Genomic DNA, 12,678 nt, shown 5'->3' on the forward strand with positions numbered 1-12,678 from the left:
GTAAATTTTTTATGCATAATACATAGGTGGAATTATATTCACCACGACGTGATGATTCCATATTCAGCTGAACACATCACTGTGTATTACAATAGCCAAACATTGCTTATTTTCCACGCACATCTATAGGCTGTGAGGAAAAATTAGCAATGCCTTCACCCAACCGTTGTAGGTCCAACTGCCTTCACCCAACCATTCTAGGTCCAACTGCCTTCACCCAGCCGTTCTAGGTCCAACTGCCTTCACCCAGCCGTTCTAGGTCCAACTGCCTTCACCCAGCCGTTCTAGGTCCATACCGCTGAATTGTATTATTTCTTGATTCCTTTGGAGTTGATGTTCAAGCCATGGCTATGTGGCCCCAGAGCCAGGGGGCCAGCGATGCAGTATGGGGGCTGGCAAGATCTGAAAGTCCAAATAGAACTTTGCTATGCATGCCCCATGTTACACTCCTTGCCTGGACCTCTTCTATGCCTAGGGCCCAGTGATAGTTTTATATAACTTATTATTGATGGCATTTGGGTTTCTCTGTTCCTCTCTTGCAGGGAGGTCGTTATAGAGGATCCGTGAAGGATTACCCGGACTTTGATGCCAGCCAAGATGCCGAAACACTCTATAAAGCCATGAAGGGATTTGGTGAGGGGAAATTTGGTCACATTCTTCATATTACAGATGTTTCCATATACATCTATCCTCTATGCGCTACAAGTCGATCCACACATAACGCGGGAGCTCCGTGTGCCTCGGTAGCGCTAAGCGTCTTTCGTGTGACTTTTTACCTTCGTCTTATTCACACAGTGATGCAAATAGCTAGCACAAGCAGCTTCTGCTGATTAAAATGATATGCGGCATGCCTATGTTCTGTGTGCATTTGCGGGTGTATCTGCATGTGAAATGCTGCGTTACAGTGTCAGCAGCTGTAACACTGTAACATAGCGTTTTGCATGCAGATATACCCGCAGTTGCACACAGAACATAGGCATGCCGCATATCATTTTAATCAGCAGAAGCTACTTGTGCATCCTATTTACATCACTGTGTGAATAAGACGCATTTGAAGGTAGAAAGTCGCACAATAAGATGCTTGGCGCTACCAAGTCAAGCCACGGCATGGCACGATTAGAAGGGCTGTTTAACGCGCAAGGAAGCTAGATGTATGAGGACACATCTGTATGTAATTATTAAAAAAAATATGTATTTATTCACATTCTTAAGTGATTGTAGTTTACATATAAACTCTGGCAATTATCATATTTTAATTAATCAATAGGTCTATCATCTATGTAATGGATAAATGCATTACTAGTATTTTAAACCCGTCATTTGCCAGGTCGCTAGCTACTGTGATTGGCGTTGCAGGGGTCTCCCATCAGCCTTTTCCCCCAGCTCTCTCTTTCCCCCCCACCAATCCTTTCTTTTCTTTCTCATTCCCCACCCCTTTCCCTCTGTTCCCCCGTCACTCTCTATCTCTTTTCCCCCCCATACTATCATACTAGCATAGTTTGTGATGCTGTTTTATTTTTGCCATGAGTCTCTAATTAGGTGTTTCTGTTTCTTTCCTAGGCAGTGATAAAGAAGCCATCTTGGATCTCATTACCCGCAGGAGCAACCAACAGCGTAGTCAAATCATTCAGGCTTACAAATCACTCTATGGCAAGGTAACAGTAATAAGCTTTCTTAAATGTAAGAGATCTTCCATGCATAGTTTAACATATTCTTAAACAGATTTGCCTATTCTCCCGGCAGTTCCTCTGGTGAGTAGACCACCCTCCCAGATCCCGCTCACTCCCTTAGTGAAGAGGGCAGGGGCTCGATGACACAATATACAGCGAACAACGTCAGCATAGCCCCACCCACCACTACACAATGGCACAAATCACTTCATTAGGCAGCAGGGGGGAGTGGCTACACTTTCGGCTCGGACCTCCCCACCGGGATTTCCATAGTGGTTGTATAAAAAGTAGACAGAAATGTTTTTAAATAATTTTCATGGACACTTTGCTACCCTTTAAGTGTATCTAATGCAGGCAATACATCAGAGTCACAATTCCCCCATCCCTCAACTCTGATCCGCCGGAGCAAAGGGGGAAATTCTGCATGATAAAAATCCCTGACTTGCCGATCCCAATCATTTTTGGATTTTCTCCGATCCCCCAACCTGGGAATTGCGGTTATTACTCGCAGATGTATGGGATCCTTAAGCCATACTTGCCCAGATTGTCCACCAGAATCTCAAAGTCTTCTTTCTCGTGGAAGGGGCTGATCACGCCCCTTACACTTGCCCATTAGACTTCTTTGAGATCTTTGGGGGGTGTGGAGTCAAAAAGTAGCAAGTATGATCTAAGTGTGTCAATCCTGGTACTGTTGTCAAGATATGTTAACTGGCTACAGTGATTTTTATTTATGGACACTTTCTTTATAGGTTAAATATAACCACAATCCTACCTATGTGTAACCGCAGTCTCTAGTAGAGTGAATAACACAGTGGGCCTGATTCAGACGGGTTTGGAAACAATTGCAAATTTACGACTGTAGTCATAGTCAACCAAAGAGCCCCCATCCATCCATGGCAAATATAGACGTCATCATTATCGGTCCACATGTGCATCCTTGGTGCTGGAGATCCGACTGAAAGCAGCTGGATCTCTGGATAGGCACAAATCTGAGTAGCCCGTAACGCCGTAAACTTATTCTACGTGCGAACGCCCCCTTGGCGCCGACTATTAAAAAGTGGAGATGCAGTAGAGAGGCTGCGGAGGTGTGGATGGGGGGGCATAGGGTTAGGCTGCAGAAGGGGAGGGTTAGGGGTAGGGTTAGGGATAAGGTTAGAATACTTACCTGTATGCGTTGGGATTTCCACCGTCGGGTTATGTTGCTGGGATTCTGACCGCCAGCATTATCTGTGCCGGGATCGGTTGTTTACCCTCCCAATTCGGCCGGGAGCCTCCCTCCCCCCTGGAAAGAAAGGCAAGCCTCCCGGCGACCACCCCCGCGATAACCTGAGAAACCCTGTAATATAGGCATTGTGTAGCGGGTGCAGGGCCAAAATGATGCGATTGTGTGGCTCCGCTCCGCCCACAAATGACAGTAAGCTGTCTGGCCCCGCCCCCCTTGCGCCAGCCACATATCCCTGCCATGCCGATCTGGCTGCTCCCTCCCGGAAGGGGCAGCCAGAATGTCGGCAACCATCCCAAACCCGCTGATTTGCTCCGAATTTCTCTGTAAATTGTGTGCCCAGTCCAGCGCCTACTCCTCTTACATCCTCTTACCAATGTCTATTGTTTGAACTGAGAAACGCCATTCATCTATCATCTAGTTTAAACCTATTTATGGAAATTTAATCTGCTAAAAATGTAGCAAACATCCATCAAAGTCAATGAACTGATTCTCTCTCTGTTCCCATCCTCTCTCATTCTCTCTCCAATCTCTCTCTCTGCCCTTACTTCTCTCCTCTATTTCCTTTCTCTCCTCCCTTTCCTCTCTCTCTCTTTTGCTCTCTCACCTCCCTCTCTCTCTCTCTTCCATCTCTCCCTCCCTCTCCTCTTGCCAATAGGATCTTATTGACGACTTGAAGTACGAGCTTACTGGTAAATTTGAGAGGCTTATTGTAGGACTGATGCGGCCCCCGGCTTATTTTGACGCTAAAGAAATAAAAGATGCTCTAGATGTAAGTATTTCTCTTATGCCTCACATCAGTTTAAAATTTACATTCATACAAGAATTACATGATGTATTATCATGTACCGACTACTGTACTTGAGTTCCTCTTTTAAAATCCATTTGGTGCCACCACATATACACACAAACAAAAAACTGGGGGGTGTTAATGAAAAATTCAATCACAGGTAAATGTGTACAGAAGGTGCTGTAACCAAAAGCAACCCTTGAGATTCTGGGATAGATTTACAGTATTGAAACATCCACAAAAGAAACATTAAAGTGTTGCCCAAACCCCTAGCTATCATTTTCTGAAATGTTCTAGTAAATCATACAATCTGATCGGTTGCTATGAGCAACTGCTATAATGACTAAACTGTTTTTTTGCAAATCACCCCCTGTTGGTTGTTTTTCTAGTACTAGATTAGAAAATAAAAACAAACATTTGGCTGCTATGGGTTACAGGACCTTTTTTAATTTGCACCAGTTTTACAAACGTCCCCCATTAAATTGTTTTTTTTTGTGTTATTGTTTCCACTAGAAGACAAGGCAACATTTATTAATACCTTAGAAGTAAATGAGAGTAAAATGTTGCATACAGTACATTATTCATATTATACAGGAAAAAAGGCAGTAATAGAGGCGGATTACATATGTTTCTTTAGAAATAGTACAGTGTTGGCTAACCTTGACACTCCAGCTGTTATGGAACTACATAACCCAGCATGCACTGCTACAGTTTTGCTATTAGGGCATGCTAAAACTGTGGCAGGGCATGCTGGGATATATAGTTCCACAACATCTGGAGTGTCAGGATTAGCCAACACTGAAATAGTACATACTTTGTGAAATAGATCATTATCCCATACATAATGGAGGTAGCCATTTTGAGAATATGCCCTTACAATTCACTAGGAATCAATGACATCATTGTCATACCTCAATGATGTCACTGATTCCAAGTGAATTGATTCTCATGACTATGGTTCCACACCACAAAATGGCTGTTTCCAGTGTGTGTATGTGCATTTTATACGTGCCATACTCATACCCGCCAACATGACCCCTTCTACCTAGTACAAATGTATCTGCTCCTGGACTTAATTTAGGATTCCAGCCCCACCTGTGTTTAAACACAATTCTCAGCAATTAACTTCACCACAGCTGACTGCAATGATACATTAATTGGGAAGTGCAGGAAAAAGCATTTTGTACCTGGTGGAAGGGGTCATGTTGGAGGGCCGGCAAACTCATCTGGTTGTTTTTTTTACCACACTGGCCTGATGCAGTGTTTGCAGCCTCCTCAGTGACTACCAAAGTAATTTTATCCCCATTTAAAGGGAAGGATGCATCAAGCATCGCATTTTGGATGCGATGGTTCCCGCTAGATTATTGCATGTATACCAGCGTTTAGTAACGTCGGTTGCATGATGATTTTAGCAAAGGACAACTCTCCCAATAAGAGCTATAGCTGGTGTTGCCATCGGGTCCAAGCTTCATGCATATGGAAAATGCAGTCAAACCCCCGAAAACTGCATTTTCGGGGGTTTTACAACATTTTTAGCTTTGATGCATCCCGTTTAAAATCTGATTGGGTTCTAAATGCTCAGTCCAATGAAATCTGATGGACGGTTTTATTCCTTATATCAGTGGTTTCTACTTCAGGGTCCATAGGGGGTCCACAGGGTTGACCTTTGGGTATAGCTTGGATCTGGATCCACGGGCACCAAACAGTTAAAGCTTTAGCTCCCAGGATGCACTTGGGTCCTCCTCTATACCCCGCCCCCGAGCCACAGGCACCTCAGTTTCAGCCCCTAAGCTTTATTTTTACAGAAGAAAAGTTTTTTATTTTTTCTCTCTTGTTTTACACTTAATGCGGCAGCATAGGACTGTCCTTCTGGACGTCCACGTTGCCGCTCCAACACCCCGCTGGCGCTGCGACGCCAGTACTGATCTGGGGATCGCAGCGGGACTCTACGGGGAACAGGTAAGCCGCGAGGATAAACGCAGTCAGTTGCCGCCGGTCTCTGGGGACAGACCGGCGGCGCTAGTAGCGGCGGCGGGCTCCCCCTCATGCAGGCATACCCCGCGCTCCGCTGGACCACCAGGGTATAAGTTCCGGAGGGGAACAGGCATCCCTGGGGTTAAATACTAGCCAGGGGAGGCAGCCTTCCCTGGTTTAGCGGCTCCTCCCCTCAGCTCAGCGCGCCTTTTCTCATGTGTACTGGCGTCGCTGAGCTGCTCCTCTACTGGCCACTCCTCAGAGCTCTCCGGCGGCCATCTTTAGAAGGCTATAACGCAGGCTCCCAGGCAGGTGCATGGTCAGGTTCCCCTGTGTACCTCTCCCCTACCAAAAGGACAGTGTACACAGCGCTATAACTCCCCCCAGACACTGAATCTGGGTGGTTGATGGTAGCGATTGGTGCAGTAAGTACAATCTTCCTGCATTGTATGTGACTTTGCTAGTGCTGCTGCCTGTACTTATTTTCTAATTACTGTCAGCTTATATCTATCCCTTTGCTTCTCCTACAGCCCGAAGGTGTGTGGGGGAGGGCCTTTTTTCTATTAACCTCACTCTTATAAATCATGTATTTGTGAGGTCAGTCACATACTGTTGTGTGCCACACAGTACCATATTTTTGGGCCTGTTTGTGTTGCATGCTGGTGAGTGCGGGGTATGTCCCGTATGTCCTCTGCTGATAAGTATTTATAGCATAAGTACTATATCATGTCTGATGAGGAGACTGAGCACTCCGGGGCTCCTGTGTTGCTTTCCTGCAGATGCTGTTCTGCTGGTGTTAATGGGGGGGATTTATCTCAGGATGGTCTTTGCGGGCAGTGCCAGCTGGCACCAGGTCCCTCTATACCCCCTATGCAGCAGGACCCCCCTTGGGCGATGTTTTCACAAGTGCTGACATCTATTGCAGACAAGTTGTCGATCCCTACAGTGACCCCTTCTGGGGCATTGTCCCAGCACTCTATCTCCCATTCCCCGGATATTCCGCAGGTATTGCGGTCTCCCTCCGGGGCCCAGACTGTGAGACAGTATTCGGGGCTGCCTGTGTATGTCCAGCCTCCCCCTGTATCACAACAGTCTGTAGTGCCTTTTCAGAGCTTCCCTCAGTCGGCTCCTCCGCCTTGGGTGGATGTTCTCTCCAACTCGGTACAGAGTTTGGCGGCCTCATCCTCGGCTTTTCAGTCATTTTTGCAGGGTGATGTGCCACAGAAGGCGACTAAGCGGCCTGTTGTGAGTTTACTCACTGCGCAGGTATCAGAATCGGATCCCTCTTCAGATGATGGGGTGGTCCATGAGGATTCTGATTTGGATGCTGTGGGACAGGCACCGGTCCCTAAGTCGAAGTTTCCTGACTTCAAGAAAGCAAAGGTTACTTCTGTGTTCCCTCTGTCCGATCAGTTGGTGGATCATATGGCGGCGGCCTGGCAATTACCCAGCAAGAGATTCCAACCGCAGAAAAGGTTGGCTTCTCATTATCCCTTTCCTGAGGATCATTGCAGGAAATGGGAGACTCCACCGGCGGTGGATTCACATGTCACTCACTTGGTTAAAACCGCTACGCTACCATTGCCGTCTATTTCCTCTTTAAAGGATCCAACGGACAGGAAAGTGGAGATTTGTTTGAAGTCCATTTACTCGCTCTCCGGAGTGGTGGCGCGCCCGTCCATGGCCATTTCCTGGGTGGCTAAAGCCATTGAGAACTGGGCCAATGCCTTGGAGTATTCTCTTACGGACGATGTTCCGGATGTTCAGAGCATTAGTGGCACAAATGAGGGATGCCGCTTCCTATATTGGGGAAGCGTCATTGGACGCAAGCATGTTAACCTCCAGAGTTTCGGCTGCGGCTTTGTCTGCTCGGAGAGCCTTGTGGCTGCGGTCCTGGAGGGCTGATGCGGACTCTAAAAAGGGTCTGGAGGCTCTCCCCTTTAATGGAGAATTGCTATTTGGTCCGGATTTGGACAAAATAGTGGATACCTTGGCTAAGTCCAAGTCGGCTTTCCTCCCTTCGGCTTCTGCGCCGGCTAGGGTGAGGAGCACTGCCTTTCGGTCCTTTCGGGTTCAGGGTAAGGCCAAGGGCCAGTCCTTCCCGAGACATTCAGCGACCAAAGCCTCATCCAAACCCAAGAAGCAGGCATGGAATGCTCGGCGCCCCTCTTCCAAACAGGAGAATAAACCTGCTGCCTGACGGGACGGGCCTCTCCCTGGGGGACCCCAGAGTGGGAGGCCGACTTCTCAGATTCGCCCAGTGTTGGTTCAGTACCACCACGGATGCTTGGGTTCGAGAAGTAGTCTCTCAGGGGTACGCCCTGTCGTTTCGGTGCAGGCTGCCCCACCAATTTTTTTGCACGAGTCCTTCGCTGGATGAGTCCAAAGCTTCCCATCTCTGTTTCTGGTGCAGAAACCCAATGGGTCTCATCGCCCTATTCTGAATTTAAGGTCTCTGAACAAGTACCTCAGAGTTCCCAAGTTCAGGATGGAAACATTGCGGTCCATCATCCTGGCGATGGAACCAGGGGACTTCAGGGTCTCCCTCGATATCCAGGACGCCTATCTCCTTGTGCCCGTAGCACCGGCACATCAGCGGTACCTGAGGTTTGCTAACCTAAACAATCACTACCAATTTCGGGCGTTGCCTTTCGGTCTTTCCACGGCTCCGAGGGTTTTCACCAAGGTGATGGCAGTCATGGCTGCCCACCTTCAGGGTCAGGGTATACGGCTGCTGCCGTACCTGGACAATCTGCTGCTGCTGGCGAGCTCCCTGGAGGTGCTTCTTCATCATCTCCACCTGACAATTGCTTGTCTTCAAGCACACGGGTGGTTAATAAATTGGAAGAAGTCGTCTCTGATCCCATCTCAACGGATGGTCCATCTGGGAGCACTTCTGGACTCCAGTCAACAAAGGATTTTCTTGACTCTGGAAAAGGTATCCTCCCTACAACTGAGGATACACGGTTGCCTGAGCAGTGGCAGGGTGTCAATACATTCGGCAATGAGAGTCCTGGGGTCCATGGTGTCGGCAGTCGACATGGTGGAGTTCGCCCAGTTCCATTCCAGACCCCTGCAGGGGCAGATTCTTGTGGAATGGAACGGGTTGTCCCGCCGGATCCGATCCCAGATGCTGGTATTGTCCCCGGAAGTGCGCCGGTCCTTGGCGTGGTGGCTGTAGTCAGCTCATCTCAGCCAGGGTCGCCCCTTTTGGATTTTGGACTGGGTTCTGCTCACGACAGATGCCAGTCTCCGGGGTTGAGGGGCAGTGACCGGCTCGTTGTCTCTTCAGGGCCGTTGGTCGGCGGAGGAGGCCGTCCTTCCCATAAACATTCTAGAGCTACGGGCAGTGTACCGTGCTCTTCTGGCGTCAGGCACCGTTCTTCTCGGAAGAGCAGTTAAGGTGCAATCAGACAATGCCACCACGGTGGCATACATAAATCACCAGGGAGGAATCGCAGTCGAGCTGCGATGTCGGAAGTGTCCCAAATCCTGACTTGGGCGGAGTGCCACCTTCCAGCAATATCGGCAGTCTTCATCCCGGGAGTCCTCAATTGGGAGGCAGACTTCCTCAGCCGTCACGACGTGCATCCCGGGGAATGGTCGCTTCACCCAGAGGTGTTTCAACTTCTCGTGGACAAGTGGGGACTGCCGGAATTGGACCTGATGGCCTCTTGTCACAATTACAAGTTGCCCATATACGGCTCAAGGACAAGGGACGCAGGCGCAAGCCTAGTGGATGCGTTGTCAGTGAAATGGTCGTTTCACCTAGCGTATCTGTTTCCTCCAATCTCCCTGCTCCCTCGGGTACTCAGAAAGATCAAACGGGACGGAGGCACATTTCTGCTGGTGGCTCCAGCGTGGCCCAGACGTCCTTGGTACTCCGATCTCAGGGGCCTGTCTGTAGACGCTCAGTACCTTCTGCCTCAACGTCGGGATCTGCTGTCTCAGGGTCCCTGCCTTTACCCGGATCTGGGTCGACTGTCTTTGACGGCGTGGCTCTTGAGACAGCCGTCTTAAGGTCCCGGGGCTTTTCAAGCTCTGTCAACAGTACCATGCTTAGGGCACGTAAACCTGCCTCTGCACAGATTTACCACAGAGTGTGGCACACTTACTTTCAGTGGTGCGAATCTAGAAGCTATGACCCTCAGGTGTTCAGAGTTTCTAGGATTTTGGCATTTCTGCAGTCATGTCTTGACCTGGGCTTACGGCTTGCTTCCCTAAAAGTTCATGTATCAGCCCTGTCAGTGTGGTTCCAACGAAGGATTGCCACACTGCCTGACGTTCACACCTTGTTCCAAGGTGTGCTGAGGATCCAGCCTCCCTTTGTGCCTCCAGTGGCTCCGTGGGACTTGGCGGTGGTTCTTCGGGTCCTGCAGGGACCTCCTTTTGAGCCTCTTGAGTCGGTTGACCTCAAGTGGTTAACACTTAAGACTGTTTTTCTCCTGGCTCTTGCTTCGGCCAGGAGGGTATCCGAGTTGGGGGCACTTTCCTGTAGCCCCCCCTTCCTGATTTTTCATCAGGACAGGACTGTGCTTCGCACCCGTCCTGAGTTTTTGCCTAAAGTGGTTTCTTAGTTCCACATAAATCAGGAACTTGTGGTGCCAGCTTTCCAGGCTCCGGGTCTTACGGCTGGCGAGGCTTTGCTGGACGTGGTCCGGGCTCTCAGAATTTATGTTGAACGGACGGCCTCTGTTAGGAAGTCCGATTCGTTGTTCATCCTCTTTGGTTTCCATAAGAGGGGTTGGCCTGCCAACAAACAAACTTTAGCCCGTTGCCTTTGTTCTGTTATTAGGGAGGCTTATATACAGGAACGTTTCCCTGTTCCAGCCTCGGTTAAGGCTCATTCCACTCGGTCTGTAGGCCCTTCTTGGGCTGCTAGACGTGGTGCCTCCGCTGTTCAGCTGTGCAAGGCAGCCACTTGGTCTTCAATTCAGACATTTTTGAGGTTTTATGCGTTTGACACCTTTGCCTCTCAGGATGCATCCTTCGGGCGCAGGATTCTCCTTTCTGCTCAGGAGCGTCCCCGCCCTTAGTTGAACTGCTTTGGGACATCCCCAAGGTCAACCCTGTGGACCCCCTATGGACCCTGAAGTAGAAAACAAGAGATATGGTAAGAACTTACCTTTGTTATCTCTGTTTCTACGAAGTCCATAGGGTCCACCGGGCGCCCGCCCTGACGCACCTGGCTTCAAATGGGCTGTGGTACTGGTCACCGGTGTTTCCGTCTCCCACTTCTGTGAGTATGGTTTCTTGTGTGTTCCAGTCTTCCTTCTCTCTGTTTAGTCTCCTCCTTCGGCCTAGGCTACTTACCAACTGAGGTGCCTGTGGCTCGGGGGCGGGGTATAGAGGAGGACCCAAGTGCATCCTGGGAGCTAAAGCTTTAACTGTATGGTGCCCGTGGATCCAGATCCAAGCTATACCCCAAGGTCAACCCTGTGGACCCTATGGACTTCGTAGAAACAGAGATAACAAAGGTAAGTTCTTATCATATCTCTTGTTTTCCAAGCTTTTTTAGAACTTCTCTTCTCTGCCACCCCGATAAATTAACTATTTTGTCTAATTATGGTAAAGTTATTAATCTCTGAATATGGAACAGGGAAGAAACGTGCATCTTTAGCTGTCATGTAATCTGCCTCTCTGTGATTGGCTGCATTTCAGGGTGTCGGCACTGATGAGAAATGTCTGATTGAGATCCTGGCCTCTCGGAACAATCAGCAGATTCATGAACTGGTGCAGGCCTATAAAGACGGTAACTGAATAATAGATCCTTCCATAGTAGATGGAGTGATACTATGTCTGCAATTGAATTGAGCACCGATCTATGTTATCTGGCTCTTTGCAGCTTATGACAGAGACCTGGAGACAGATGTCGTCCAAGACACCAGTGGTCACTTTAAAAAGATGTTAATTGTTCTGTTGCAGGTAAGAACCAGCCTGTTACTAATCTCAAAAATACCCCTTTTCCACCTAAATTCCGGGTCTGACCCGGAGTTGGAACAGAGTTCCTATCCGGATCAGAACCGGAATTTAGCCGGCGCCAACTCGGGATATTTCCGAGTCGGCGCCGCTCACACCGCAGACAGGTCTGCATAGACCCAGCTTTCCCAGCGTGAAAGTGGACGCTTGGAGATGACGTCATCTCCAAGCGCCACTGAAACCGGACCAATCGGCCGGCTAGCAGCGCACTCCAGGTCATCGTGACCCGGAGTGCGCTGTTCTCACAGCAGGGTTTCACGGGCTACTCCCGTGTTACACCCTGCAAGTTACCTGGGTTGGATTGCCGGGTCACTCGACCCGGCGATCCAACCCTCACCCCTTTTACACCAGGGAGCTGCCCGGGTTAACCCTGCACTAACCCAGGTTTTAGCTCCGGTGTAAAAGGAGTACAAGTCTGTATTGAAGTCTTTTAGAAACGTACAGATATGTCCTGCTACATCTTTGCTGATCACGCTAGAAACGTGCGCACACATCACGACATGCGATTACCCGCAGCAGCATATGCTATGGCACGCACTGCGATCGCACCATGCATTCCTACGGCGGCACGGGTGCGAACGCAGTGCCCATATACGCTCGCGGGCACACGCCTGGTGCCATGCATGGCGCGATTTGCTGCGTACACAGCAACACATCTGTAGCAGGACACATCTGTATTTTACAGTGGTGATTGTAAAGAGTGTGCTGAAGGGAGGGGTCCCCGGCTTTTTGTTTATGATTCTGCTAACTGGGAGTGGGAGATTATTGTAAAAATATTATATTTGTGCTAGTATCTCTTTAAAGCAATATGTGCATCCATCTATCCTATGTTTTACGTATTTGTGCCTTGTTGTCATGGGCATAGCAGGAGGTGCCATTTCTGTGGGGTACAGTTTGACTAGGGGGCCCCGGACCCAGGTTATATAGTTGTCTACCAAGTTCCTGGAATTACCCGCTAAGCAATTGGCCCGTTACCCGGCCTGAAAAGGGGAACTCGTCAGAGCTCATATACAGTAGGTGACGGTCTCTATCTCTCCCTATCA

The 12,678-nt window shown here is 49.0% G+C and overlaps 1 protein-coding gene across 2 annotated transcripts in view; it reads left to right on the forward strand.

Moving 5' to 3' along the window:
• ANXA6 (annexin A6) overlaps nt 1–12,678 on the forward strand; it is a 92,677-nt gene that overhangs the window by 34,070 nt on the left and 45,929 nt on the right. For both annotated transcript variants that reach the window (XM_088478235.1, XM_088478236.1), the window contains exons 3-7: nt 543–633; nt 1,561–1,655; nt 3,551–3,664; nt 11,318–11,408; nt 11,502–11,581. In XM_088478235.1, coding sequence (XP_088334361.1) covers nt 543–633; nt 1,561–1,655; nt 3,551–3,664; nt 11,318–11,408; nt 11,502–11,581 — 471 coding nt within the window. The remainder of the gene's footprint in view (nt 1–542; nt 634–1,560; nt 1,656–3,550; nt 3,665–11,317; nt 11,409–11,501; nt 11,582–12,678) is intronic.

Source organism: Taudactylus pleione, unplaced genomic scaffold, assembly GCF_031769625.1.
Source record: "Taudactylus pleione unplaced genomic scaffold, aTauple2 ptg000212l, whole genome shotgun sequence".
Taxonomy (NCBI): domain Eukaryota; kingdom Metazoa; phylum Chordata; class Amphibia; order Anura; family Myobatrachidae; genus Taudactylus; species Taudactylus pleione.